At 46.7% G+C, this 27,873-nt stretch overlaps 1 protein-coding gene across 5 annotated transcripts in view; it reads left to right on the top strand.

Annotated features, from left to right (window-relative positions):
- Positions 1 to 27,873, top strand: part of G3BP2 (G3BP stress granule assembly factor 2) — a 224,714-nt gene that overhangs the window by 162,056 nt on the left and 34,785 nt on the right. For 4 of the 5 annotated variants that reach the window (XM_063916914.1, XM_063916878.1, XM_063916887.1 and 1 more), the window contains 3 exons: positions 1,110 to 1,290; positions 25,527 to 25,628; positions 25,986 to 26,088. In XM_063916914.1, the coding sequence (XP_063772984.1) occupies positions 1,110 to 1,290; positions 25,527 to 25,628; positions 25,986 to 26,088 (386 nt within the window). The remainder of the gene's footprint in view (positions 1 to 1,109; positions 1,291 to 25,526; positions 25,629 to 25,985; positions 26,089 to 27,873) is intronic. The other variant, XM_063916905.1, reaches the window with a different exon arrangement.

Below are 27,873 nucleotides of genomic sequence, written 5' to 3'. Positions count from 1 at the left end.
AGCGGAATTGAGGACACGTCCCCAATTTCTGCCAAAAGTGGTCTCATCCTTTCATATGAACCAACCTATTGTGGTGCCTGTGGCTACTCGTGACTTGGAGGATTCCGAGTTACTAGATGTGGTCAGGGCTTTAAAAGTTTATGTAGCCAGAACGGCTAGAGTCAGGAAAACGGAGTCACTGTTTATCCTGTATGCATCCAACAAGCTTGGTGCTCCTGCTTCAAAGCAGACTATTGCTCGCTGGATCTGTAACACGATTCAGCAGGCTCATTCTGCGGCTGGATTGCCGCAGCCAAAATCAGTGAAAGCCCATTCCACTAGGAAGGTGGGCTCTTCTTGGGCGGCTGCCCGAGGGGTCTCGGCATTACAACTATGCCGAGCTGCTACTTGGTCAGGTGCAAATACGTTTGCAAAGTTCTAAAAGTTTGATACCCTGGCTGAGGAGGACCTATCGTTTGCTCACTCGGTGCTGCAGAGTCATCCGCACTCTCCCGCCCGTTTGGGAGCTTTGGTATAATCCCCATGGTCCTTACGGAGTCCCCAGCATCCACTAGGACGTTAGAGAAAATAAGATTTTACTTACCGGTAAATCTATTTATCGTAGTCCGTAGTGGATGCTGGGCGCCCGTCCCAAGTGCGGACTTTTTCTGCAATGCTTGTATATAGTTATTGCTTAAATAAGGGTTATGTTATAGTTGCATCAGGTTTTATCTGATGCTCTGTTATTGTTCATACTGTTAACTGGGTAAAGTTATCACAAGTTATACGGTGTGATTGGTGTGGCTGGTATGAGTCTTACCCTGGATTCCCAAAATCCTTTCCTTGTACTGTCAGCTCTTCCGGGCACAGTTTCTTTAACTGAGGTCTGGAGGAGGGACATAGAGGGAGGAGCCAGAGCACACCAGAATCCAAATTCTTTCTTGAAGTGCCCATGTCTCCTGCGGGGCCCGTCTATTCCCCATGGTCCTTACGGAGTCCCCAGCATCCACTACGGACTACGAGAAATAGATTTTCCGGTAAGTAAAATCTTATTTTTTCATTTCCAGTTGCTGTATATTTGATTTTCTATTCAATTACTTTTCCATTTACATTGTTTGTTTTCCTCCCAGTAATGGTGTAGAGGAGTCTTTGGAGGAGCCCATTAATGAACCTGAGCCAGAGCCAGAACCAGAACTAAAGAGTGAGGAAATGAAACCTGAGCCAGAAGAAAAGAACATTGAAGAACTTGAGGAAAAATCCCCCACGCCACCTCCTGTTGAGCCCATTGTTCTCCCACAAGAACCACCCAAGGTTGAATATCTGACATTATCTATGTAATTGACCTGCTCTTACAGGCAGTTTCACAATCTGTTTTTAATTTTGTTCTATGTGGCAGATGGAAACAGCAATATGTCATCTATGTAGATGTGTGGCAGCAAAAATAGTATTTTGTTACCTGTGTGAGTTTATGTTCCTGTTTTGGAGAAAGGAAAGCTATCTGCTGTTTACACAGCAGTGTCTCTTTAGGGTATATGTAGTAGAGTCCTGTATGAGACTAATATTGGGCGTTCCTGTGTTTAATGTAATTATGTACATTTGATGAGACAGTGGGAATAAATGGGAAGTGTGTTTTACAGTTGCTCATACTATACAGTCCGTAAAGTAATTTTGTTACTCTTGCATAGTTTTCGAATGCTTTGACATGGTCAGCATTGTGTGAGAGTGACATTTCTCACTACTGTTTATCTGAATATTTTTACAAATTCTTTATTATGTGTTGTGGCTTACAGCTCTTTATTAATGGTCCAGTAAAGGGAAACAATGTGGAGATGTTTTCTCAAGAATAAGGCTCCAATATCATATTTGTGCCACTCTTCTGTTTGTTTGGACTTGGTTGCCCAGAAGCAGTAGAAAGCTCATATTCAGTTGGGGTATGGAAGTGCAGAGTTTACTAACTAGGTTGGAATAGCTGTTCATTTTCCTTTATCGTGGTGGGAAGTGTTTATTAGATAATGACGTTGGTATGTAAAGTTGTGTGTTTTTTGAAAAGCCTATTTGCTCTATAGTTTACAATAAAAAGCATAAGCCAGAAGTAAAAGTGGGTATTTATTATTTTTTTAAATGAACTTTGGGTTTCATTTGTCACCATTCCAAAGACTATATCCACCTTACTCTGTTAGGTTCTCCTCCTAGAGGCATTATACAGGGCTTTTAAAATTAAATAATTCTTACTTCGAGCACTCTGGAGTGAGTTCTAAGGCTTGTAATGAAGAGAAACTTGGACTATAGGGTACTTCAAAGGATGTGCTAGGCAATTATTGAAAAATAAAAAAATGATTTGTGTTGCCATATCGCCCTCTGGTGACAAAATCTGTAACTTTTTTCTTTCCCTTCAAGAACTGTGTAGAGCAGGCTTTTTCAACCAGTGTGCCGTGGCACACTAGTGTGCCACGACCAGTTGCAAGGTGTGCCGCGGAGACAGAGCAGCTTCCTGCACCTTCAGAGTGAACTGTTGGCCTGGGCTCTTCTTAGAGGATCAGTTGTGCTCTGGCCATGACCTATGCCTTGAAAACGATGTGATGATATAGGTCACAGCTGCCGCGTCTCGCCACCCAACCAGCTCACCCGCCTGCATACACATCTACCAGTTCCCGCCTGCATACACAGCTTTCCTTGCCCACCCACATCCACACCTGCCCGACCGCCCACTGCTCAGTATTCGCAGAACTCCACTATGAACAGCCACTGAGGGACAGGGAGGAGGACAGCTGATATTTATTTTCTCCTGTGGGGAACAATAGTATTTCAATAGGATTTATGTGGGGAGAATAAGAATTTATGGATTTATAGTGGGAATAATGTAAATAATTCATGTGTGGAGCAATAGGATTTATGTGGGGAGCAATGTGATTGTTTTTTTCTGTGTAGGCCAATGTATGTGTGTGTTTTTTTTTGTGGGGTACTGATGGCATGCCTTGGCAATTTTAAAATATTGTTTGGTGCTCCGCTAGTTAAAAAAAAAAAAAAGGTTGAAAATCACTGGTGTAGAGCATAGGTCTGCAAATTCGGTCCTAATTACCCCACACAGTGCATGTTTTGCAGGTAACCCAGCAGGTGCACAGGTGTATTAATTGCTCACAGACACGTTTTAAAATGTCCGCAGGTGGAGTTAATTATTTCACTTGCGATTCTGAGAGGAGACCTGCAAAACTTGCACTGTGTGGGGTAATGAGGACAGAGTTTGCAGACCTATGGTGTAGAGCAGTGGTTCTCAAACTCGGTCCTCAGGACCCCACACAGTGCATGTTTTGCAGGTAACCCAGCAAGTGCACAGGTGTATTAATTACTCACTGACACATTTTAAAAGGTCTGCAGGTGGAGCTAATTATCTCACTTGTGATTCTGTGAGGAGACCTGCAAAACATGCACCGTGTGGGGTCCTGAGGACCGAGTTTGAGAACCTCTGGTGTAGAGTATCCTTTGACGTACCTGTTGTCCAAGTTTCTCTTAATTATGAGCCTAAAGCTAGGATACACACTAAGATTATCTATCCAATCTTTCTGGTTGGAGCGATAATGTATGGTAGCAAATGACAATTAACCATGGGTAAAAATGGTTTTAACCAATTTATCTGAACGTCCATTTTGTCTTCTTTCTGGTGCCTAGGAGCAAATGGTCAATTGTCATTTGCTTCCATATTTTTCCGGCAGGGTCCACAGGTTATCCACAGGATAACATTGGTATATGTTGATGCAGCAGCAAATTTGCACTAAACGGTCAAAGCTTTCAGCCTCCAAGCATGCAACGGGCCCGTCCATGTATCCCGCCTCCTGGCTCAGGCAAATCAGTTTTTCTCTTACGTCCTAGAGCAGAGGTTCTCAAACTCGGTCCTCGGGGGCCCACACAGTGCATGTTTTGCAGGTCTCCTCACAGAATCGCAATTGAAATAATAAGCTCCACCTGTGGACCTTTTAAAATGTGTCAGTGAGTAATTAATACACCTGTGCACCTGCTGGGTTACCTGCAAAACATGCACTGTGTGGGCTCCCGAGGACAGAGTTTGAGAACCTCTGTCCTAGAGGATACTTGGGTCCATTTAGTACCATGGGGTATAGACGGGACCACTAGGAGCCATGGGCACTTTAAGAATTTGATAGTGTGGGCTGGCTTCTCCCTCTATGCCCCTCCTGCCAGACAAAGTTTAGAAAATGTGCCCGGAGGAGCCGGTCACGCTGAAGGAAGCTCCTGAAGAGTTTTCTACATTTATTTTATATGTTTGTTATTTTCAGGCAGGGCTGGTTGGCACCAGCCTGCCTGTTTCGTGGGACTTAGGGGAAGGAACAGCCCAACCTCCTTGAAGGCTTAATGGTTCCGTTCCCAGCTGACAGTACACTGAGCTCCTGAGGGAACTATTCGCAAGCCACACCACGGCGAGCGTACATTCCCACAACACGCTGCCACCCCTAACAGAACCAGAGGAATGAAGAGTGGTGAGTGTTGAGCCGGCGTCCCGGTTAGCGGGGTGCCGGCCGTTAAGGCGGCACGAGGGTATGAAGACGCACGGCTTCTAAATGGGGCAGACTGCGTCTCCAGACACAGTACACAACTGCGTCTCAGTACACAGTACCCAAACTGGCAAACACAGCCTTAAAACTGTTCTGCTCCATTTTAAACACAAAAATTACCTCAGCCAGTATAAAAGCAGGAAGACCGTGTGCCATTGGAGGGGCGGGGCTTCACTATGAGAGGATCCAGCAGCTCACCAGCGCCATTTTGCAGTGGTCACAGACGCTGACTGACAGGGACGCGCAGCTCCTCTGGTGTGACTCCAAATTACCTCAGCAGTACCAGGGGGTCATAGCAGGGGGGAAAGGCTATTAGTGTACTAAGTCCCCTATCAGGGTACTTAGTCTGCGACTTGACTAAGCTTGACATTAGCGGTAAGGGTGCGGTAGGGGGCTGGCTCTAAACAACACTGTCTCCCTGAAGGGCTCTTTGTGGGTTACTTGTGCTTAACCTTTTCCTGTGTGCATGCTGTCACATTTTACGTTATGTCAGGCAAAGAGTGTTTCTTGTACAGCGGAGTGTTCCTCTTCACCTGGGGACTCACTACTGGGTACTCAGGGTTTACAGAATAGTGGGGCTGAACCAGAATGGTGGATCTCCACTCTTTCTACAAAATTGTCCCGCAATGAGAGAGACACGCAATACTTAAAACAGACTGTGGATGAGTTTATGAACAGAGACTCAGTCCCCAAAACAAGTGTCTCAATCCCCTCCCATTTGTCTGCAAAAGCAATCTTTGACATGGAGGAGGGGGCAGGTGGGTTCAGAGGGGGGGGGGGGGGGGAGATGCAGCTCTGTCACAGGGAATAGAGGCTCTTATAGAGGCTATCGGAGATGTTCTGCATATTCCTGATAAGGTGTCAGAGGAGTGTGAGGAATCTTATTTTAATGTAAAAAAGAAGTCCTCATTTACTTTTCCTATGTCAAAGGAATTGAATTCCCTATTTGAATAACCAATGGGTTAATCCTGAAAATAAGTTTCAGATCCCTAAAAGGCTGCTCTCATCTTTTCCTTTTCCTCTGGAGAATAGGAAAAAATGGGAAGATCCACCGATAGTGGACGCTTCAGTCTCTAGGCTGTCTAGAAAAATGGTATTGCCTGTCCCTGGTGCAGCATCCCTAAAAGATACGGCTGATCGTAAAATTGAGTCTACACTCAAATCATTGTACACAGCTGCTAGGGTGGCCCAGAGAGCCACTATTGCATGTGCGTGGATCACAAAAGCCATTGCTAAGTGGTGGGGTAACTTAATTGAGGGGTTAGATTCCTTATCTAGGGGGGAGATTGTTTTACTCCTGCAGCATATACAGGACTCTGAACTTTATGGTGGAAGCCATAAAAGAGATTGGTTTGCTTTATGCACGCACTACCGTTATGGCTTTGTCAGCACGCAGGGGCTTGTGGTTACACCAGTGGACTGCTCATGCGGACTCCAGGAAAGGTGTGAAAGGCCAACTTTTTACAGGACAGGCCTTGTTTGGAGATGAATTAGACAAATGAATCTCCACAGCTACTGTGGGTAAGTCTACGCATCTTCCTTCCGCAGCCCCCCCAACCAAGAAGACTTATTCATCTTCTAAGTTATAATCCTTTCGGACGGCAAAGTTAAAGGGCAAATCCAGAAGTGCTTCTACGTCCTCCAGCGGCGCAAGAGGTAAACCACGCAAACCAGCAACAGCAGGTGCTCAGGAACAGAGCTCAGGCTCTGCTTCCTAAAAGACTTCAGCATGATGATGGACAGCAATGCCTGGAAGGCTGTCAGATGGGAGCCCAACTACAATTCTTCAGTCAGATCTGGTCACATTCTTGCAAGGATCCCTGGGTCATAGGACTTATTTCCCAGGGCTACAGACTGGAGTTCCAAAAGCTCCCACCTCACAGATTCTTCAAATCTGGCTTGCCAGTTTCACAAGAGGCGAGTATAACTTTACAGCATGCTACCCAATAACTGGTACAGACTCAGGTCATTGTTCCAGTTCCACCTCATTTACTAAACAAGGGGTACTATTCCAACTTGTTCGTAGTACCGAAGCCGGACGGTTCGGTAAGACCAATTCTGATCCTCAAGTCTTTGAACTCGTACTTACGAGTGTTCAAATTCAAGAGGGAGTCTCTGAGAGTGGTGATCTCAGGTCTGGAGGAGGGGGAATTCCTAGTGTCTCTGGATATCAAGGATGCGTACCTTCATATTCCGATCTGCCCGCCTCATCAGGCTTATCTCAGGTTTGCACTGCAGGACTGTCACTACCAGTTCCAGGCCCTGCCATTTGGTCTCTCCACGGCACCGAGGATGTTCACCAAGGTGATAGCAGAGATGATGTTTCTACTCCGCAAACAGAGAGTTAACATAATTCCGTACCTGGATGATCTCCTGATAAAAGCACCATCCAGGGAAAGGTTGCTGGACAGCATTGCTCTCTCAATCAAACTTCTCCAGGATCACGGGTGGATTTTGAACCTTCCAAAATCTCACCTTGAGCAAACATGGAGGCTCCCATTCCTGGGAATGATACTGGACACTGAGTCACAAAAGGTATTCCTTTTGTTGGTAATCCAGTCGATGGTTCGGGATGTCCTGAAGCCAACCCGGGTGTCTGTGCATTCGCCTTCTGGGGAAAATGGTGGCCTCTTATGAGGCACTTCAATATGGAAGGTTTCACGCAAGACACTTCCAGCTCGATCTGTTGGACAAATGGTCCGGATCGCATCTTCACATGCACCAGAGGATCCGTCTGTCGCCAAAGGCAAGGATCTCCCTTCTGTGGTGGCTACAGTCTTCTCGCCTCGTTGCAGGACATATTTTCGGAATCAGAACTGGATACTGTTAACCACAGACCCAAGCCTCAGAGGTTGGGGGGCAGTCACACAGGGGGTGCAGTTTCAGGGAAGATGGTCAAGTCAGGAAGTCATCCTTCCAATCAACATTCTGGAACTCAGGGCCATATACAGCGCCCTTCTGTAGGCCTCACATCTTCAAGATCGGGCAATTCAGGTCCAGTCTGACAATGTGACGGCAGTAATGTACATAAACCGACAGGGCAGAATGTAAAGCAGAGCAGCAATGTCAGAGGTGTCAAGAATTCTCAGAAAGAAATGCTGTGGCGTTGTCAGCAGTCTTCATTCCGGGAGTAGATAACTGGGAAGCCGTCTTCCTCAGCAGACACGACCTGCACCCGGGGGAGTGGGGCTTTCCCCCGGAAGTGTTCAGGTGCTTGACAAGTCAACAGGGATATCCACAGATCGTCAAGATGGCGCCTCATCTCAACAAGAAGCTCAGGCGGTATTGTTCCATGTCGCGGTGGCGATAGACACCCTGACAACTCCATGAGTCTATCAGATGGTGTATGTGTTTCCTCCACTTCCTCTGATCCCAAGAATTCTAAAACGAATAAAAAGGGAAAAGGTTCATGCAATACTCATTGCTCCAGACTGGCCAAGAAGGGCCTGGTACGCAGACCTTCTGGAGATGCTCCTTGAAGATTCGTGGCCTCTACCTCTTTGTGAGGATCTTCTGCAACAGGGCCCGTTCGTCTATCAGGACTTACCACGGCTACGTTTGACGGCATGGAAGTTGAACGGCTGATTCTAGCCAGGAGAGGGATCCCTAACAAGGTTATCCCGACTATGATCCAAGCCAGGAAGGGGGTAACGTCTAAGCATTAGCATCGTATTTGGAAGAAATGCATCTCTTGGTGTGAGCAGAAATTATTCTGCGGTTGAATTTCACCTGGGACATTTCCTGCTTTTTCTGCAGGCAGGTGTGGATGTTGGCCTGCGTCTGGTCTCCATAAAAGTCCAGATTTCGGCCTTGTCCATTTTCTTTTCGAAACAATTGTCTTCTCTCCCTGAGGACCAGACGTTCTTGAAAGGTGTTCTTCATATCCAACCTCCCTTTGTGCCTCCCATGGCACCGTGGGATCACAATGTGGTGCTGCAGTTTTTCCAATCTGACTGGTTTGAACCGTTACAGGAGGCGGACGTAAAATATCTTACGTGGAAAACAGTCACACTGTTGGCCTTGGCTTCAGCAAGATGTGTATAGGAGCTGGGGGCTTTGTCTCACAAAAGTCCCTATTTAAATTTCCATGAGGACAGAGCTGAACTCTGAACTCGTCAGCAATTTCTTCCTAAAGTCATGTCCGCATTTCACATCAACCAACCTATTGTGGTTCTGGTTGTCACCGACACCTCTGCTACTTCAAAATTTTGGATGTTGTGAGGGCTTTGAAGGTGTATGTGAAAAGAACAGCTCGTCCCAGAAAGACTGACCCGCTATTTATTCTTCATAATCCCAATAAGATTGGGTGTCCTGCTTCAAAGCAGACAATTGTACGCTGGATCAGACTTACTATCCATCATGCTTATTCCACGGCAAGTTTGCGGTGTCCAAAATCTGTACAGGCCCACTCTACTAGGTTGGTGGGTTCTTCCGGGGCGGCTGCCCGGGGTGTCTTGGCTTTACAGCTCTGCCGAGCACCTACTTGGCCAGGTTCTAAACACGTTTGCTAAGTTCTGCAGGAACCTCGGCACTCTCCCGCCCGGTTTGGGAGCTTTGATACATCCCCATGGTACTTAATGGACCCCAGTATCCTCTAGGACATAAGAGAAAATATGATTTTAATTACCTACCGGTAAATCCTTTTCTCGTCCGTAGAGGACACTGGGTGCCCGCCCAGTGCTTAGTTTATCCTGCACTGTTACTTGGTTAAGTAATGTTGGTTCAGCCGTTGCTGTTCCTGTTTCAAGTTTGGTTAGCTTGACTTTCCTCTTGTTGTGTGTGCTGGTTCGGAATCTCACCACTGTCCTTATCTATCCTTCTCTCAAAGTATGTCCGTCTCCTCGGGCACAGTTTCCTAGACTGAGTCTGGTAGGAGGGGCATAGAGGGAAAAGCCAGCCCACACTATCAAATTCTTAAGGTGCCCAAGGCTCCTAGTGGACCCGTCTATACCCCATGGTACTAAATGGACCCTAGTATCCTCTACAGACTACGAGAAAAGGATTTACCGGTAGGCAATTAAAATCCTATTTTTATTTAGTGCGGCAAGAGCTCGACCATGGCCAATGGCTGCTGGTTTTTAGCAGCCATAAGCTTTCTTCTTTTAATTTTATAGTCTTTCCATTTTTTTTTTGTTGTTTTGAGCTATCTTTCTAAAAAGCGTCTTAAACGTACCTTAGAAAGAGTTACTCCCAACAACTCCCCGCCGGGTTGCGACAATGCTTACCCACGAGTACAATGCTGTTTCGGCGGGCGTCAGTGTTGGATGTACTAGCAAGTCCAGCAGACGTTACCAAGCTGTGGTCGGAGCACAGGGAGAAGGTAAGGCATTGGTTCTGCTTAGAGGGGAAACACTGACACAGCCGCACTGTTTTGGGAGGAGACGACCAAACAGTCGCTTATGCGGCTGCCACCTAGGGTGCACCAGCGCTAGGCCCTAGGTATCTTAGGCTCCAGGGGTAGTAGGAGGCCGCGATCCCTAGGGTTGATGTCGGCGGTGGGGAGTCAGATGCTCCCTTGGTTATCCCCCCCCCCCAACCTCCGGTTTATGACCAGTTTCCTCTGAGTCTCCCGCCACGAACTGATTTCCCGCCTCAGTCTGAGACTCTGTGTATCTAAGGGGACCCAGTCGCAGCATAGGCGGCTGTGTGACTGGTGCATCGGTGTTTACTGTAGGTTGACAGGGTGAGTGTACACTAATGGCGTCTGGATCCACTCAGCGTTTGCTAACGTATTGATCGGTTCTGGAAGCTGGGTGAGTCTCCCTGTATCCCAGTCTACTGAATCCGGTAATACAGTACGAAGGCTTTGAGTACGAATAGTTGGATAAGTGCCTTATGCACGAGTTTGATAACTATTGCTGCGGTTTTCTTTCGCTATGCTACTCAATACGGTTAAATCCTATATAAGGTATTGCAGTAATAGGTTTCTCCTACATACTTGAAATGTATTTGTAGTTGATCATGTGCTCATATTGCTTATTATACTAATGTATAACCTGTGATTGATTGCTGGCTTTTACTATAATTCTGTTAGTTTTCTGTGTATTCGTTTCTATAGCAATGTCCCATCAGCGCTATCTCAGGTTCGCTATCCTCCGGCAACATTTTCCGTTTCAGGCCCTAATATTTGTACTGGTCACAGCTCCCAGAGTATTCACCAAAATTATGGTGTTGATGGCATCTCATCTCCGTCAGCAAGGGATAAGGATTTTTCCATACCTCAACGATTTATTAATCCTAGCTCAGTCTCAGGAATTGCTCCAGTGTCATCTGCAACAGACAATAGCTTGTTTGCAGAGACACGGTTGGCTCATAAATTGGGCAAAGTCTTCTCTGATTCCGTCACAACGGATGACTCTTTGGGGGATGTGCTGGATTCAGGACTTTAGAGAGTATTAGTATTTCTACCTCTGACCAAATATCCAAAATTCAGTCAGGTGTTCAGGAGCTGCTACACAGTCAAAGGGTATCCATTCATGCGGCAATGCGTGTGATGGGGTTAATGGTGTCGACATTCAACATGGTGGAGTATACCCAGTTCCATTTGATGCCTCTGCAATGTCAGATCCTTTCCAAATGGAATGGTTGTCATCAGACAATAAAAACACAGACTATAGTCCTTTGGGAGTAAGGAGATCTTTAGCCTGGTGGCTACAGACATCCCATCTGGACAAAGGGAGTCCTTTTGGATATCAGATTGGGAAATTCTGACAACAGATGCCAGTCTTCACGGCTGGGGAGCAGTGTCGGGAAGGAGTTGCTTCGAGGGGCAGTGGACCAAGGAAGAAAGTTGCCTGCCAATAAATGTATTGGAACTTCAGGCCATATACTGTATATGGCACTTATTCAGGCAAGGGACATCCTTCAGGGGAAACCAGTCCAAATCTGCTCTGACAATGCAACGGCGGTAGCGTACCTCAACCATCAGTGAGGAACTCGCAGCCAGTATGCAATGAAGGTGGTAAGTCACACATTAAAGTGGGCAGAACTTCATCTTCCAGCCTTGTCTGAAGTATTCATGCCGGGAGTCCTAAACTGGGAAGCTGATTTTCTCAGTCGACACGCCATTCATACAAACGAATGGGCTTTACACCCAGAGGTCTTCCAAATTCTGGTAGACAAATGGGGGTTACTGGAGATAGATCTCATGGTGTCACGCCAGAACAACAAAGTTCGGGTCAAGAACAAAGGATCCGAGAGCGATCTTTGCGGATGCTCTGTCAGTGAGATGGGACTTTCATCTAGCCTATGTCTTTCCACCCATCGCCCTGTTACCCAGGGTAATGCGAAAGGTAAAACAAGGAAAGGGCGCTGTGATACTAATAGCTCCGGCTTTGCCCAGAAGACATTGGTATACAGATCTACAGAGGTTATCGATGGATGCTCCATTTCTACTCCAACGTCCAAATCTACTGTCTCAGGGTCCATGCTGTCGCAAGCACCTGGATCGACTGTATTTGACAGTGTGGCTCTTGAGACTTCCATCCTGAAAGCAAGAGGATTCTCACAACAGGTAATTCGAACTATGCTCAGAGCATGGAAACCTTCCTCAGCTTGCATTTATCACTGAATATGGCAAACCTATATTCAATGGTGCAGTGACCAGAAATTTGATCCTAGGGCGTTCAGAGTTTCCAGAGTCCTGGCATTCCTTCAGGCAGGAATGGACAAAGGTCTACGGGTGGCTTCCTTGGAGAGTGCAAGTGTCAGCATTGACTGTATGGTTCCAAAAGAAAATTGCTAACCTACAGGATGTGCACACTTTTTTCCAGGGAATGCTGCACATTCAACCCTCTGTTTGTTCCTCCTACAGTGCCTTGGGACTTAAATTTAGTCCTAAAGGCTCTTCAAGTTGCCCCATTTGAACCACTTAAACAAGTGGATCTTAAATGGTTGACAGCTAAAGCTCTTTTTTTTTTTTACTAGCTATTGCCTCAGCTAGAAGAGTGTCAGATTGTCGCCCTCCTTTTTCTGTTTTTTTATTTTTTTATTTTTTTATCCAGATAGAGTGGTTTTTATAAAAATCTGGGTATCTTTCTAAGGTGGTGTCTAAGTTCCACCTTTAACAAAGAAATTGTAGTTCTGGCCTTTCACGGGCTGGACCTTTCCACAGGAGATGCATCGTTGTATATAGTCCGGGCCTTAAGGCTCTACGTGGATCGTACCAGTGCTATCAGAAAGACAGATACTCTTTGTTCTCTACGGGTTTCACAAGAGAGGATGGCCTGCTGACAAGCAGACACTGGCGAGATGACTTCGGATGACAATTTCAGAAGCATATTATCAAGCTGATCTCCCTGTTCCGGTTAATGTCTGCTTACTCTGCTCGTAAGGTAGGTCCGTCATGGGCAGCACATTCTACACTGCTTTTGAGGGAGGACTTTTTATTTTTTTATTTTTTTTTGTGGGTGATGTTTGTGGGGTGTTTTTTGTGTGCATGGGTTTTATTTTGAAACACTGGGAACTGCTGACCTGGACCTGCCCAGAGATGTCATGTATCTGAGCTGCGGCAATGCTTGCCCATTAGTTCTAATGCTCTGGTTCATTTATGGTGGAACAAGGATAATGGTGACAGTGACACAGTAGAGGTTAGGGGAGTATCTGTCTTAAACTCTGCAGACATTGGTCTTTTGCCTAATTTATTTTAGGACTGATAGTGCCCATAAATCTGCAATGTAATTTTCCAATTCCCCATTTTGTTGGGGAATTGGGGATATCCAGTTTTAAAAAGAAGACCTCCCAGCGCTAATTGATCAGGTATTATAATGACACAAAATCTGTAATATGACAAAATACTTATAGTATTCCATTAATCAATCTTCCTATAGGAATAATCCACACAATGGAAGGCATATGCAGTAATCAATATTTCTCTGACGTCCTAAGTGGATGCTGGGACTCCGTAAGGACCATGGGGAATAGCGGCTCCGCAGGAGACTGGGCACAACTAAAGAAAGCTTTAGGACTACCTGGTGTGCACTGGCTCCTCCCTCTATGACCCTCCTCCAGACCTCAGTTAGAATCTTGTGCCCGGCTGAGCTGGATGCACACTAGGGGCTCTCCTGAGCTCCTAGAAAAAGAAAGTTTAATTTAGGTTTTTTATTTTCAGTGAGATCTGCTGGCAACAGACTCACTGCTACGAGGGACTAAGGGGAGAAGAAGCGAACCTACCTGCTTGCAGCTAGCTTGGGCTTCTTAGGCTACTGGACACCATTAGCTCCAGAGGGATCGAACACAGGGCCCGACCTCGATCGTCCGGTCCCGGAGCCGCGCCGCCGTCCCCCTTACAGAGCCAGAAGCAAGAAGACGGTCCTGGAAATCGGCGGCAGAAGACTTCGGTCTTCATCAAGGTAGCGCACAGCACTGCAGCTGTGCGCCATTGCTTCCCATGCACACCTTACACTCCGGTCACTGATGGGTGCAGGGCGCTGTGGGGGGGCGCCCTGGGCTGCAATATTAAGTATCTTGGCTGGCAAAACTACACATAATATAGTCATAGAGACTATATATGTGTAAAATCCCCTGCCAGATATACCTACAAAAAAGCGGGAGAAGTCCGCCGAAAAAGGGGCGGGGCTATCTCCCTCAGCACACTGGCGCCATTTTCCCTCACAGCTCCGCTGGAAGGATCGCTCCCAGGCTCTCCCCTGCAGTTTCCAGACTACATAGGGTAAAAAAAGAGAGGGGGGCCACTAAATTTAGGCGCAATATTGTGTATACAAGCAGCTATTGGGAAAATCACTCAGTTCCAGTGTTAATCCCTGTGTATATATAGCGCTCTGGTGTGTGCTGGCATACTCTCTCTGTCTCCCCAAAGGGCTTTGTGGCGTCCTGTCCTCAGTCAGAGCATTCCCTGTGTGTGTGCGGTGTGTCGGTACGGCTGTGTCGTCATGTTTGATAAGGAGGCTTATGTGGAGGCGGAGCAGATGCCGATAAATGTGATGTCACCCCCTGCGGGGCCGACACCTGAGTGGATGGATAGGTGGAAGGTATTAACCGACAGTGTCAACTCCTTACATAAAAGGCTGGATGACGTAACAGCTGTGGGACAGCCGGCTTCTCAGCCCGCGCCTGCCCAGGCGTCTCAAAGGCCATCAGGGGCTCAAAAACGCCCGCTACCTCAGATGGCAGACACAGATGTCGACACGGAGTCTGACTCCAGTGTCGACGAGGTTGAGACATATACACAATCCACTAGGTACATCCGTTGCATGATCTCGGCAATGAAAAATGTGTTACACATTTCTGACATTAACCCAAGTACCACAAAAAAGGGGTTTTATGTTTGGGGAGAAAAAGCAGCCAGTGTTTTGTTCCCCCATCAGATGAGTGAATGAAGTGTGTGAAGAAGCGTGGGTTCCCCCGATAAGAAACTGGTAATTTCTAAAAAGTTACTGATGGCGTACCCTTTCCCGCCAGAGGATAGGTCACGTTGGGAGATATCCCCTAGGGTGGATAAGGCACTCACACGTTTGTCAAAAAAGGTGGCACTGCCGTCTTAGGATACGGCCGCTTTGAAGGAGCCTGCTGATAAAAAGCAGGAGGCTATCCTGAAGTCTGTATATACACACTCAGGTACTATATTGAGACCTGCAATTGCCTCAGCATGGATAGTGCTGCTACAGCGTGGTCTATTACCCTGTCAGGACAGGGATACTATTTTGCTAACCATAGAGCATATTAAAGACGTCGTCTTATATATGAGGGATGCACAGAGGGATATTTGTCGGCTGGCATCCAGAATTAATGCAATGTCCATTCTGCCAGGAGGGTATTAGGGACCTGGCAGTGGACAGGCGATGCTGACTTTAGAAGGCACATGAAGATTCTGCCTTATAAGGGTGAGGAATTGTTTGGGGATGGTCTCTGGGACCTCGTATCCACAGCAACAGCTGGGAAAGAAAAATTTTTACCTCAGGTTTCCTCACAGCCTAAGAAAGCACCGTATTATCAGGTACAGTCCTTTTGGCTTCAGAAAAGCAAGCGGGTCAAAGGCGCTTCCTTTCTGCACAGAGACAAGGGAAGAGGGAAAAAGCTGCACCAGACAGCCAGTTCCCAGGATCAAAAATCTTCCCCCGCTTCCTCTGAGTCCACCGCATGACGCTGGGGCTCCACAGGTGGAGCCAGGTGCAGTGGGGGCGTGTCTCGGGAACTTCAGCGACCAGTGGGCTCGCTCACAGGTGGATCCCTGGGTTCTGCAAGTAGTATCACTGGGATACAAGCTGGAGTTCGAGGCGACTCCCCCTCGCCGTTACCTCAAATCAGCCTTGCCTGCTGCCCTCGAGGGGAGGTAGTACTGGCGGCAATTCACAAGCTGTACTCCAGCAGGTGATAATCAAGGTACCCCCCCTTCAACAAGGCCGGGGTTACTATTCCACAATGGTTGTGGTACCGAAACCAGACGGTTCGGTGAGACCCATTCTAAAATTGAAATCCTTGAACACTTATATACGAAGGTTCAAGTTCAAAATGGAATCGCTCAGGGCGGTTATTGCAAGCCTGGACGAAGGGGATTACATGGTATCACTGGACATCAAGGATGCTTACCTGCATGTCCCCATTTACCCTCCTCACCAGGAGTACCTCAAAATTGTGGTACAGGACTGTCATTACCAATTCCAGACGTTGCCGTTGGTCTGTCCCCGGCATCGAGGGTATTTACTAAGGTAATGGCCGAAATGATGATACTACTTCGAAAAAAGGGAGTTATAATTATCCCGTACTTGGACGATCTCCTTATAAAGGCGAGGTCCAGGGAGCAGTTGTTGGTCGGAGTAGCACTATCTCGTGAAGTGCTACAACAGCACGGCTGGATTCTGAATATTCCAAAGTCGCAGCTGGTTCCTACGACGCGTCTACTGTTCCTGGGTATGGTTCTGGACACAGAACAGGAAAAAGTGTTTCTCCCGGAGGAGAAGGCCAAGGAGTTGTCATCTCTAGTCAGAGACCTCCTAAAACAAATACAGGTGTCGGTGCATCAATGCACGCGAGTCCTGGGAAAGATGGTAGCTTCTTACGAAGAAATTCCATTCGGCAGGTTCCATGCAAGGATCTTCCAGTGGTATCTGTTGGACAAGTGGTCCGGGTCGCATCTTCAGATGCATCGGCTGATAACCCTGTCTCCAAGGGCCAGGGTGTCGCTGTTGTGGTGGCTGCAGAGTGCTCATCTTCTAGAGGGCCGCAGATTTGGCATACAGGACTGGGTCCTGGTGACCACGGATGCCAGCCTTCGAGGCTGGGGGGCAGTCACACAGGGAAGAAACTTCCAAGGACTATGGTCGAGTCAGGAGACTTCCCTACACATAAATATTCTGGAACTGAGGGCCATTCACAATGCCCTAAGTCAGGCTAGACCCTACTTCAAAACCAGCCGGTGCTGATCCAGTCAGACAACATCACGGCGGTCGCCCATGTAAACCAACAGGGCAGCACAAGAAGCAGGATGGCGATGGCAGAAGCCACAAGGATTTTCCGATGGGCGGAAAATCATGTGTTAGCACTGTCAGCAGTGTTCATTCCTGGAGTGGACAACTGGGAAGCAGACTTTCTCAGCAGGCACGACCTCCACCCGGGAGAGTGGGGACTTCATCCAGGAGTCTTCCAAATGATTGTACACCATTGGGAAAGGCCACAGGTGGACATGATGGCGTCCCGCCTCAACAAAAAGCTAAAAAGATATTGCGCCAGGTCAAGGGACCCTCAGGCGATAGCTGTGGACGCTCTGGTAACACCGTGGGGGTACCAGTCGGTGTATGTGTTCCCTCCTCTGCCTCTCATACCCAAGGTACTGAGAATAATAAGGAGGAGAGGAGTAAGAACTATACTCGTGGTTCTGGATTGGCCAAGAAGAGCTTGGTACCCAGAACTTCAAAAAATGATCTCAGAGGACCCATGGCCTCTGCCACTCAGACAGGACCTGCTGCAGCAGGGGCCCTGTCTGTTCCAAGACTTACCGCGGCTGCGTTTGACGGCATGGCGGTTGAACGCCGGATCCTGAAGGAAAAGGGCATTCCGGAGGAAGTCATCCCTACGCTGATTAAAGCTAGGAAAGAAGTGACCGCAAACCATTATCACCGCATATGGCGAAAATATGTTGCGTGGTGTGAGGCCAGGAAGGCCCAACGGAGGAATTTCAGTTGGGCCGTTTTCTGCACTTCCTACAGTCAGGGGTGACTATGGGCCTAAAATTGGGTTCCATTAAGGTCCAGATTTCGGCTCTGTCGATTTTCTTCCAGAAAGAACTGGCTTCACTGCCTGATGTTCAGACATTTGTTAAGGGAGTACTGCATATTCAGCCCCCTTTTGTGCCTCCAGTGGCACCTTGGGATCACAACGTGGTGTTGGATTTCCTAAAGTCACATTGGTTTGAGCCACTAAAAACCGTGGATTTGAAATATCTCGCGTGGAAAGTGGTCATGCTGTTGGCCTTGGCTTCGGCCAGACGTGTGTCAGAATTGGCGGCTTTGTCATATAAAAGCCCTTATCTGATTTTCCATATGGATAGGGCAGAATTGAGGACTCGTCCCCAGTTTCTCCCTATGGTGGTATCAGCTTTTTATTTGAACCAACCTATTGTAGTGCCTGCGGCTACTAAGGACTTGGAGGAATCCAAGTTGTTGGACGTAGTCAGGGCCCTGAAAATTTGTTTCCAGGACAGCTAGTGTCAGGAAAACTGACTCGCTATTTATCCTGTATGCACCTAACAAGCTGGGTGCTCCTGCTTCAAAGCAGACTATTGCTCGCTGGATTTGTAGTACGATTCAGCTTGCACATTCTGCGGCTGGACTGCCGCATGCTAGATCAGTGAAAGCTCATTCCACGAGGAAGGTGGGCTCTTCTTGGGCGGCTGCCCGAGGGGTCTCGGCTTTACAACTTTGCCGAGCAGCTACTTGGTCGGGGTCAAACACGTGCTAAATTTTACAAGTTTGATACCCTGGCTGAGGAGGACCTAGAGTTTGCTCATTCGGTGCTGCAGAGTCATCCGCACTCTCCCGCCCGTTTGGGAGCTTTGGTATAATCCCCATGGTCCTTACGGAGTCCCAGCATCCACTAGGACGTCAGAGAAAATAAGATTTTACTCACCGGTAAATCTATTTCTCGTAGTCCGTAGTGGATGCTGGGCGCCCATCCCAAGTGCGGATTGTCTGCAATACTTGTATATAGTTATTGTTAACTAAAGGGTTATTGTTGAGCCATCCGTTGAGAGGCTCAGTTATATTTCATACTGTTAACTGGGTATAGTATCATGAGTTATACGGTGTGATTGGTGTGGCTGGTATAAGTCTTACCCGGGATTCAAAATCTTTCCTTATTGTGTCAGCTCTTCCGGGCACAGTATCCTAACGGAGGTCTGGAGGAGGGTCATAGAGGGAGGAGCCAGTGCACACCAGGTAGTCCTAAAGCTTTCTTTAGTTGTGCCCAGTCTCCTGCGGAGCCGCTATTCCCCATGGTCCTTACGGAGTCCCAGCATCCACTACGGACTACGAGAAATAGATTTACCGGTGAGTACTAGACTGAGACCTGCAGATAGTGCTGCTGCAGCGTGGTCTGTAACCCTGTCAAACAGGGATACTATTTTGCGAACATAAGACGTCGTCTTATATATGAGGGATGCACAGAGGGATATTTTGCCGGCTGGCATCCAGAATTAATGCAATGTCCATTCTGTCAGGAGGGTATTAGAGACCCGACACTGGACAGGTGATGCTGACTTTAAAAGGCACATAGAGCCTTATAAGGGTGAGGAATTGTTTGGGGATGGTCTTTGGGACCTCGTATCCACAGCAACAGCTGGGAAGAAATTTTTTTACCTCAGGTTTCCTCACAGCTAAGAAAGCACTGTATTATCAGGTACAGTCCTTTCGGCTTCAAAAAAGCAAGCGGGTCAAAGGCGCTTCCTTTCTGCACAGAGACGAGGGAAGAGGGAAAAAGCTGCACCAGTCAGCCAGTTCCCAGAACCAAATTCTTCCCCCGCTTCCTCTGAGTCCACCGCATGACGCGGGGGCTCCACAGGCGTAGCCAGGTACGGTGGGGGGCCGCCTCAAAAAATGGGCTCGCTCACAGGTGGATCCCTGGATCCTTCAAGTAGTATCTCAGGTGTACAGGATGGAATTCGAGGCGTCTCCCCCCCCCCCCCCCCCCCCCCCCCCGCCGTTTCCTCAAATCTGCCTTGCCGACAACTCCCTCAGGCAGGGAGGCTGTGCTAGAGGCAATTCACAAGCTGTATTCCCAGCAGGTGATAGTCAAGGTGCCCCTACTTCAATAAGGACGGGGTTACTATTCCACACTGTTTGTGGTACCGAAACCGGACGGTTCGGTGAGACCCATTTTAAATTTGAAATCCTTGAACACATACATAAAAAAATTCAAGTTCAAGATGGAATCGCTCAGGGCGGTTATTGCAAGCCTGGAGGAGGGGGATTACATGGTATCCCTGGACATCAAGGATGCTTACCTACATGTCCCCATTTACCATCCTCACTAGGAGTACCTCAGATTTGTGGTACAGGATTGCCATTACCAATTCCAAACACTGCCGTTTGGACTGTCCACGGCACCGAGGGTCTTTACCAAGGTAATGGCAGAAATGATGATACTCCTTCGAAAAAAGGGAGTTTTTAATTATCCCGTACTTGGACAATCTCCTTATAAAGGCGAGGTCCAAGGAGCAGTTGGTCGGAGTAGCACTATCTCGGGAAGTGCTACAACAGCACGGATGGATTCTATACATTCCAAAGTCACAGCTGGTTCCTACCACACGCCTGCTGTTCCTGGGGATGGTTCTGGACACAGAACAGAAAAAAGTGTTTCTCCCGCAGGAGAAAGCCAAGGAGCTGTCATCTCTAGTCAGAGACCTCCTGAAACCAAAACAGGTATCGGTGCATCACTACACACGAGTCCTGGGAAAAATGGTAGCTTCTTACGAAGCAAAATTCCATTCGGCAGGTTCCATGCAAGAACTTTTCAGTGGGACCTCTTGGACAAGTGGTCGGAATCGCATCTTCAGATGCATCGGCTGATAACCCTGTCTCCAAGGACCAGGGTATCTCTACTGTGGTGGCGGCAGAGTGCTCATCTTCAAGAGGGCCGCAGATTCGGCATACAGGACTGGGTCCTGGTAACCACGGATGCCAGCCTTCGAGGCTGGGGGGCAGTCACACAGGGAAGAAATTTCCAAGGACTTTGGTCAAGTCAGGAGTCGTCCCTACACATAAATATTCTGGAACTGAGGGCCATTTACAATGCCCTAAGTCTGGCAAGGCCTCTGCTTCAAAACCAGCCGGTACTGATCCAATCAGACAACATCACGGCAGTCGCCCATGTAAACCGACAGGGCGGCACAAGAAGCAGGATGGCGATGGCAGAAGCCACAAGGATTCTCCGATGGGCGGAAAATCACGTCTTAGCACTGTCAGCAGTGTTCATTCCGGGAGTGGACAACTGGGAAGCAGACTTCCTCAGCAGACGCGACCTACACCCGGGAGAGTGGGGACTTCATCCAGAAGTCTTCCAACTGTTGGTAAACCGTTGGGAAAGGCCACAGGTGGACATGATGGCGTCCCGCCTAAACAAAAAACTAGATATTGCGCCAGGTCAAGGGACCCTCAGACAATAGCTGTGGACGCTCTAGTGACACCGTGGGTGTACCAGTCGGTTTATGTATTCCCTCCTCTGCCTCTCATACCAAAGGTACTGAGAATAATAAGAAAACGAGGAGTAAGAACGATACTCGTGGTTCCGGATGGGCCAAGAAGAGCTTGGTACCCAGAACTTCAAGAAATAATATCAGAGGACCCATGGCCTCTACCGCTCAGACAGGATCTGCTACAGCAGGGGCCCTGTCTGTTCCAAGACTTACCGCGGCTGCGTTGGACGGCATGGCGGTTGAATTCCGGATCCTAAAGGAAAAGGGCATTCCGGAGGCAGTCATTCCTACGCTGATAAAAGCCAGGAAAGAAGTAACCGCAAACCATTATCACCGTATTTGGCGAAAATATGTTGCGTGGTGTGAGGCCAGGAAGGCCCCAACAGAGGAATTTCAGCTCGGTCGTTTTCTGCACTTCCTACAGTCAGGAATGACTATGGGCCTAAACTTGGGTTCCATTAAGGTCCAGATTTCGGCTCTGTCGATTTTCTTCCAGAAAGAACTGGCTTCACTGCCTGGAGTTCAGACATTTGTAAAGGGAGTGCTACATATTCAGCCCCCTTTTGTGCCTCCTGTGGCACCTTGGGATCTCAACGTGGTGTTGAGTTTCTTAAACTCACATTGGTTTGAGCCACTTAACTGTGGATTTGAAATATCTCACGTGGAAAGTGGTCATGTTATTGGCCTTGGCTTCGGCCAGGCGTGTGTCAGAATTGGCGGCTTTGTCATGTAAAAGCCCTTATCTGATTTTCCATATGGATAGGGCAGAATTGAGGACTCGTCCCCAGTTTCTCCCTAAGGTGGTATCAGCTTTTCACTTGAACCAACCTATTGTAGTGCCTGCGGCTACTAGGGGCTTGGAAGAATCCAAGTTGTTGGACGTAGTAAGGGCCCTGAAAATTTATGTTTCCAGGACAGCTAGTGTCAGGAAAACTGACTCGCTATTTATCCTGTATGCACCCAACAAGCTGGGTGCTCCTGCTTCAAAGCAGACTATTGCTCGCTGGATTTGTAGCACAATTCAGCTTGCACATTCTGCGGCTGGACTGCCGCATCCTAGATCAGTGAAAGCCCATTCCACGAGGAAGGTGGGCTCTTCTTGGGCGGCTGCCCGAGGGGTCTAGGCTTTACAACTTTGCCGAGCTGCAACTTGGTCAGGGGCAAACACGTTTGCTAAATTCTACAAATTTGATACCCTGGCTGAGGAGGACCTTGAGTTCTCTCATTCGGTGCTGCAGAGTCATCCGCACTCTCCCGCCCGTTTGGGAGCTTTGGTATAATCCCCATGGTCCTTACGGAGTTCCCAGCATCCACTAGGACGTCAGAGAAAATAAGATTTTACTCACCGGTAAATCTATTTCTCGTAGTCCGTAGTGGATGCTGGGCGCCCATCCCAAGTGCGGATTGTCTGCAATACTTGTATATAGTTATTGCCTAACTAAAGGGTTATTGTTGAGCCATCTGTTGAGAGGCTCAGTTATATTTCATACTGTTAACTGGGTATAGTATCACGAGTTATACGGTGTGATTGGTGTGGCTGGTATGAGTCTTACCCGGGATTCAAAATCCTTCCTTATTGTGTCAGCTCTTCCGGGCACAGTATCCTAACTGAGGTCTGGAGGAGGGGCATAGAGGGAGGAGCCAGTGCACACCAGATAGTACCTAATCTTTCTTTTAGAGTGCCCAGTCTCCTGCGGGGCCCGTCTATTCCCCATGGTCCTTACGGAGTTCCCAGCATCCACTACGGACTACGAGAAATATATTTACCGGTGAGTAAAATCTTATTTTTTTTATATTTAAAAGATCAATAAGTTCACAATCTAAAAATAAACCATGATTCCTAATACCGGTATACTCGCATTACTTCAAACAGGACATATACATCACATGTAACAAAATGTAAGTGATACTCCTAGGCGAATTACTTACTTTTTTGTGGAGTGTGAAGTCTTATGGATATGCAGTATAGAGTTGGACGTTTTATCCTTTAAAGTATAGTCCAAGATCTCAAATTATTTTACCCTTGTCCTGGGCTTTGTTCAATGGAATTTGTCCAAAAACTTGTTACAAGTAAGCGTAGTAGAACAGTCGCCGTGACTTACTTGTGCTCCTTGGCGCTGTTTGTATTAAAGTGTCGGGTGTCTGCCAGCAGACGTGGTAGGTGCTCCGCGGTGAGCACCTACTACCTGATCAATTAGCGCTGGGAGGTTTTTCTTTTTAAAACCATTTATTACCTAGGGACTCCCCCCATAGCAGCTTACCTATCAGGCAAAGTGACAAGCGCAGTCCTCAACAACCAGCAAATTGGGGATATTGAACATGTTGGAAATCCACAATTCTGGCCAAAAGATAAGGATCGACAACTCTGGAATTAACATTCTGGGGGGAATTCAAATGTTATCGCACCCCTGATCTCACATCTAAAGTGACTGTAGATTGCGGGGCAATATTAAACTGCGCCCACTTATCGCGCTGATCGTGCCCATTACACTCGTTTAGGCACGCCAAGCACCTAAACCTGACTAAAGTAATGGGCGTGAGTATGAAAAGACACGTTTGGGCGCTCAAACAGGTTTCTTTACGAGCATTTCAACTTGCTACCCCCGGGGGTTTCGAGCTTTAATGAACTTGTCGCACCCGTCGGCAGCAATATTTGAATAGCTGCCGGGCGGGGATAGATCGCTGGAGGGGTACATATGAATCCGGTCCTCTGAATTTCCTCGATTCGCAGACTGATTTGCATTCTTCGATTCTCATCTTATCGGTGGCAGGAATTTGTGATGTTGATGTATGTTCTGCAGTATTCTTGTTTTAATTTAAAAAATTGTAGGCCTCTTAAGGTTTTTTAAAAGAATACTTTCATCACAAAATTTTTGGTTTACGTTATGTGTTTGAAGACTTGTGTATTTTTCTATTTTTGACCATGTGGATGCTTTTCCTTATGAAAGTTTGTGGATTTTAATGCTTTGTGTTTGATCAAGTAGGTTGTTTGGGTAGTTCCCAATCGTAATTAATGGTAATATACTGAAAAGTGTTAGTTTTTCCCAATTCATGATTTAGGGGATTATTCAGAGATGGATGCAAATCTTGCTGCGTATGCAGCGAGCTGCTGCATACGCAGCAAGATTTGCATCCATCTCCTCGCATGCTGTGGGCCGCCTAGCACAAGGCAACACCGCACAGCGTGTGTGTGGTGCCACCTCATGATCAAGGTTGACCGCAGCCAGTCGGGCGGTCCACCACCATTTTTTTAAATTTTTTTTTTTTTTTTTTTTTTTTTATCGCAGCGCCTGCATTTGACCTCACACAGCCACCCAGAACACACTCCTGGCACACCCCCGTTTGGCCCCCCACGCCTGCAAAACAGTCTCCCCCCAAAAAAATATAAAAATAAACCTAAAATGCCCGCCCCTGTCAATCATCTTATGCCCACTTTTCAGGATGTGGCCACAAGGAGAAGGGTCACACACTATGACGTGTGCAGACAAGATGAACACGTCCGCTGCGTACAGACGCGCGTCTGCGGCTATCTCTGAATTGGCTCCTTAGTGCTTCATTTGAATTGTTTAGGTTTGAATAAATAAGAGGTTTTATCTTCAGGCTTTACTTTTACTGTATTATTATCCCACTTTAAATACTCATTAAAACTCAATAAGACATTATGCGAAGAGAATATTGTGTAAAACTTAACTAGTACACAAACAATAAGCTGCAGAATATATAAAAACTTGAATAATTAGCATATGCTATAATATATGCTTACACCTTATCATAGACAGTGAAGCTTAATTTTATATGAATGAAAATTCAATTTAGCCACATGAAATAGTATTCCTCAAAATTCAGTATAAAAAGGAAATTGATCTGTATCAAAAATAGTCACTGATAAAAATGCAGTTTAATATTGCAACAATGTCTGCGGGTTTTCATAATCCTAATGCAACTTGCGAATGGATAATAGGTCTCTGACGCATTCAGACTCGTAGTGCAATGATGCAAAGTGCTCCGCTATTAAATAGCACTTTATTAATGTCTGATAGGGTGCAATGATATATGCTATATGATTCAGATTGTTATACATCTTATTTGTATGCTAGTGTTTTGTAATAAATCGTTAGTGTGTTTGTTATTTACAGTAACATGGTGTATGTGCAGATCTTTGGCACTGTAATTCTATGCTTTTTGGGGTGTGGTTGGATGCCTCATCACAGCTGCCTTGCTTGGATTTATATTGATTGTACGCTTCCTATCCAACACAGAGGGTTTTTAATTAGAATTAGCATATTAGATGTAACTCAGTTTAAAGCTTGTTAAGTCTCGGCATTTATTTTCTGTAGGCTTTCTCGTGGGCTTCAGTGACCAGTAAAAATCTGCCTCCCAGTGGTACTGTCCCATCATCAGGAATTCCACCCCATGTAATAAAAGCTCCTGCCTCACAGGTAATTTATCTGTGACTGCTCCCCAAAGTACACATTTTATTAGGCCATTTTGTTTCTCGAGTATTATTCTGTAATTGTGTTCGTTTTCTGTCTTAAATTATAGTCTTGTTGTTTTTTGATCAACTTTTTGAGAAGTGAACGTGTAGTTTGTCTTTCTACATTGTATTTTTCCAGTACAATTGCTTTTATAATCTTAACTGCTTATGTATTAGATGGACACTTTAATTTATAAGGCGGGTCATTGAAACAGTTGCATTTAATATGTTCTAAGGAGGCTCTTTCACAGGTTCATCAGTAATAGTGTAGTACAAATTAAATCTTATGAGACTATTACAGCATTTTCCTTTTTGTTTGCAGACCAGACCTGAAAGTAAGCAAGAAACTCAAGTTCCGCCACCTCGTACACGGGAACAGCGCCCACGGGAGCGTCCAACCTTTCAGCCAAGGGGACCCAGAACAGGTAAACCTGCAGAGCAGAATGTACACTATACAATTTAATATTCTCTAGGGCAGGGGTGGGTAAACCTTTTTTGTATTTAGGACGAAATTGTTTTGCAATCTACCAAGTAGGGAACGTGGCCTCGCTGTAAGGCTGTGGGTATTTCCCACCAAAGTCTCCTAGACAGGCGTGCAGCTATTTATACCAGGGACTCCGGTGTCTCTTGAGACTGGATGTGCAGCTGGTGGGGGAGAAGTTTCTGGGACTGACTTGTTTTTCCCTGAAATTCCCAGTGTGGAAGGCTTGCTCCACACAGTCTCTAGTCTCCTCCAGCATCTCACATCTGTTATGGGGATAAGTTGAGGTGGGCAGCTGGAAAATGGGCAGGTCTTCTGGGGCTTGGGAGCCACTGCTGCCTTGGGCCAGGAGTGGGGAGTGCTTACTGCTGAAGTTGGGAAGGAGAAAAGTCGGATGCCCTATTAATGTAACATGCATTGCAGTAGGCATCCGTCAATGGGGATCACAATGGTGCACCTTGCTTTACGCCCTTGGCCCAAGCCAATAAGAGTAGGCCTGAATCTACCGGTCAAGTGCCTGCAATCGTTAATGATCAACGCTTTAACCACCCCTGCTGTAAGGGGCATCCACTCATTGTTCTTCATTTATGATATTTTGTATCATCAAAGATATTGTTCGGTCTGAGCACTGTGCAGCAATTGTGTGCTTTGTAAATAACAAGGTTGTTACACTCACCAAGATTGGAGAATGGTAGTCCAGTGATGTCAGAGCACTGCCACGATCTAGACTAACCTCTATTAAATAGCCAAATTATAAGAATGGGTTAAAGACAAACTGTTTCTGGCATAGTTAAGTTAGACATTCCTCCTATTTCTGACAGTTTCGTTAAGGATTTTTTTTTTTTTTTTTGTAAGAAAATCTCCAAACTATTCTTAATGGTTTACTGTAATTCTTCATCTAATACACAAAAACTTAGCTTGTCAGCTGCAGACCAATGCAAGAACTTCATTATGTGCACACCCCACTGCAGCTGTATTTATAAGGTGCAGAGTGCAGTGTCCTGAAGTAGCTGGGCTGCTGCTGCACAGGCTTTGTAAGCAAAGCCATACCTCTATTTACTGGTAAGTGGCCTTTTAATCTCTCCTTCTCCCATCCCTAAGGCTGCTCTGCTTTATAGTTGCCCTGTAAATTACTCTCACTATTGGTATAGTTGAATGTATCCCCCAACAAAATGGGTTTTCTCTTATGTCCTTGGGGATACTGGGAATCCATTTAGTACCATGGGGTATAGACTGGTCCACTAGGAGCCTTGGGCACTTTAAGAATTTGATAGTGTGCGCTGGCTCCTCCCTCTATGCCCCTCCTACTAGACTCAGTTTAGAAAATGTATGGTATGTATGGTGGTGACCATGTTTAAAGCTAGAAAATTACGGTCTAGTTAAAAAAATGAATTCCCAGAAAATATTGAAGATATAAATCTGTGTATAGATTTCTTAATTTCTCCGGCAGGGTCCACGGCTTCCCAGCATGCAACGGGCCCGTCCGTATATACCCGCCTCCTGGTTCAGATAAATCAGTTTTTTGTTTGGTGCGGCAGGAGCCGGACCATGGTCAATGGGCTGCTGGTTTTTAGCAGCCCTAAGCTTTCTTATTTTATTTTTGTGTTACTAATTTTTGGAGTGATCTTTCTAAAAAGTGTCTTATACATACCTTATGGTAGCCATACATCAGACCAACTTTTCTCCAACTCTCCAAACCTCCAACCGTCCAACTTGTCTGTCCAACTAA

The sequence above is a fragment of the Pseudophryne corroboree genome, chromosome 1 (genome assembly GCF_028390025.1).
Source record: "Pseudophryne corroboree isolate aPseCor3 chromosome 1, aPseCor3.hap2, whole genome shotgun sequence".
Lineage (NCBI taxonomy): Eukaryota > Metazoa > Chordata > Amphibia > Anura > Myobatrachidae > Pseudophryne > Pseudophryne corroboree.
This window is presented reverse-complemented; position numbering and strand designations above follow the sequence as displayed.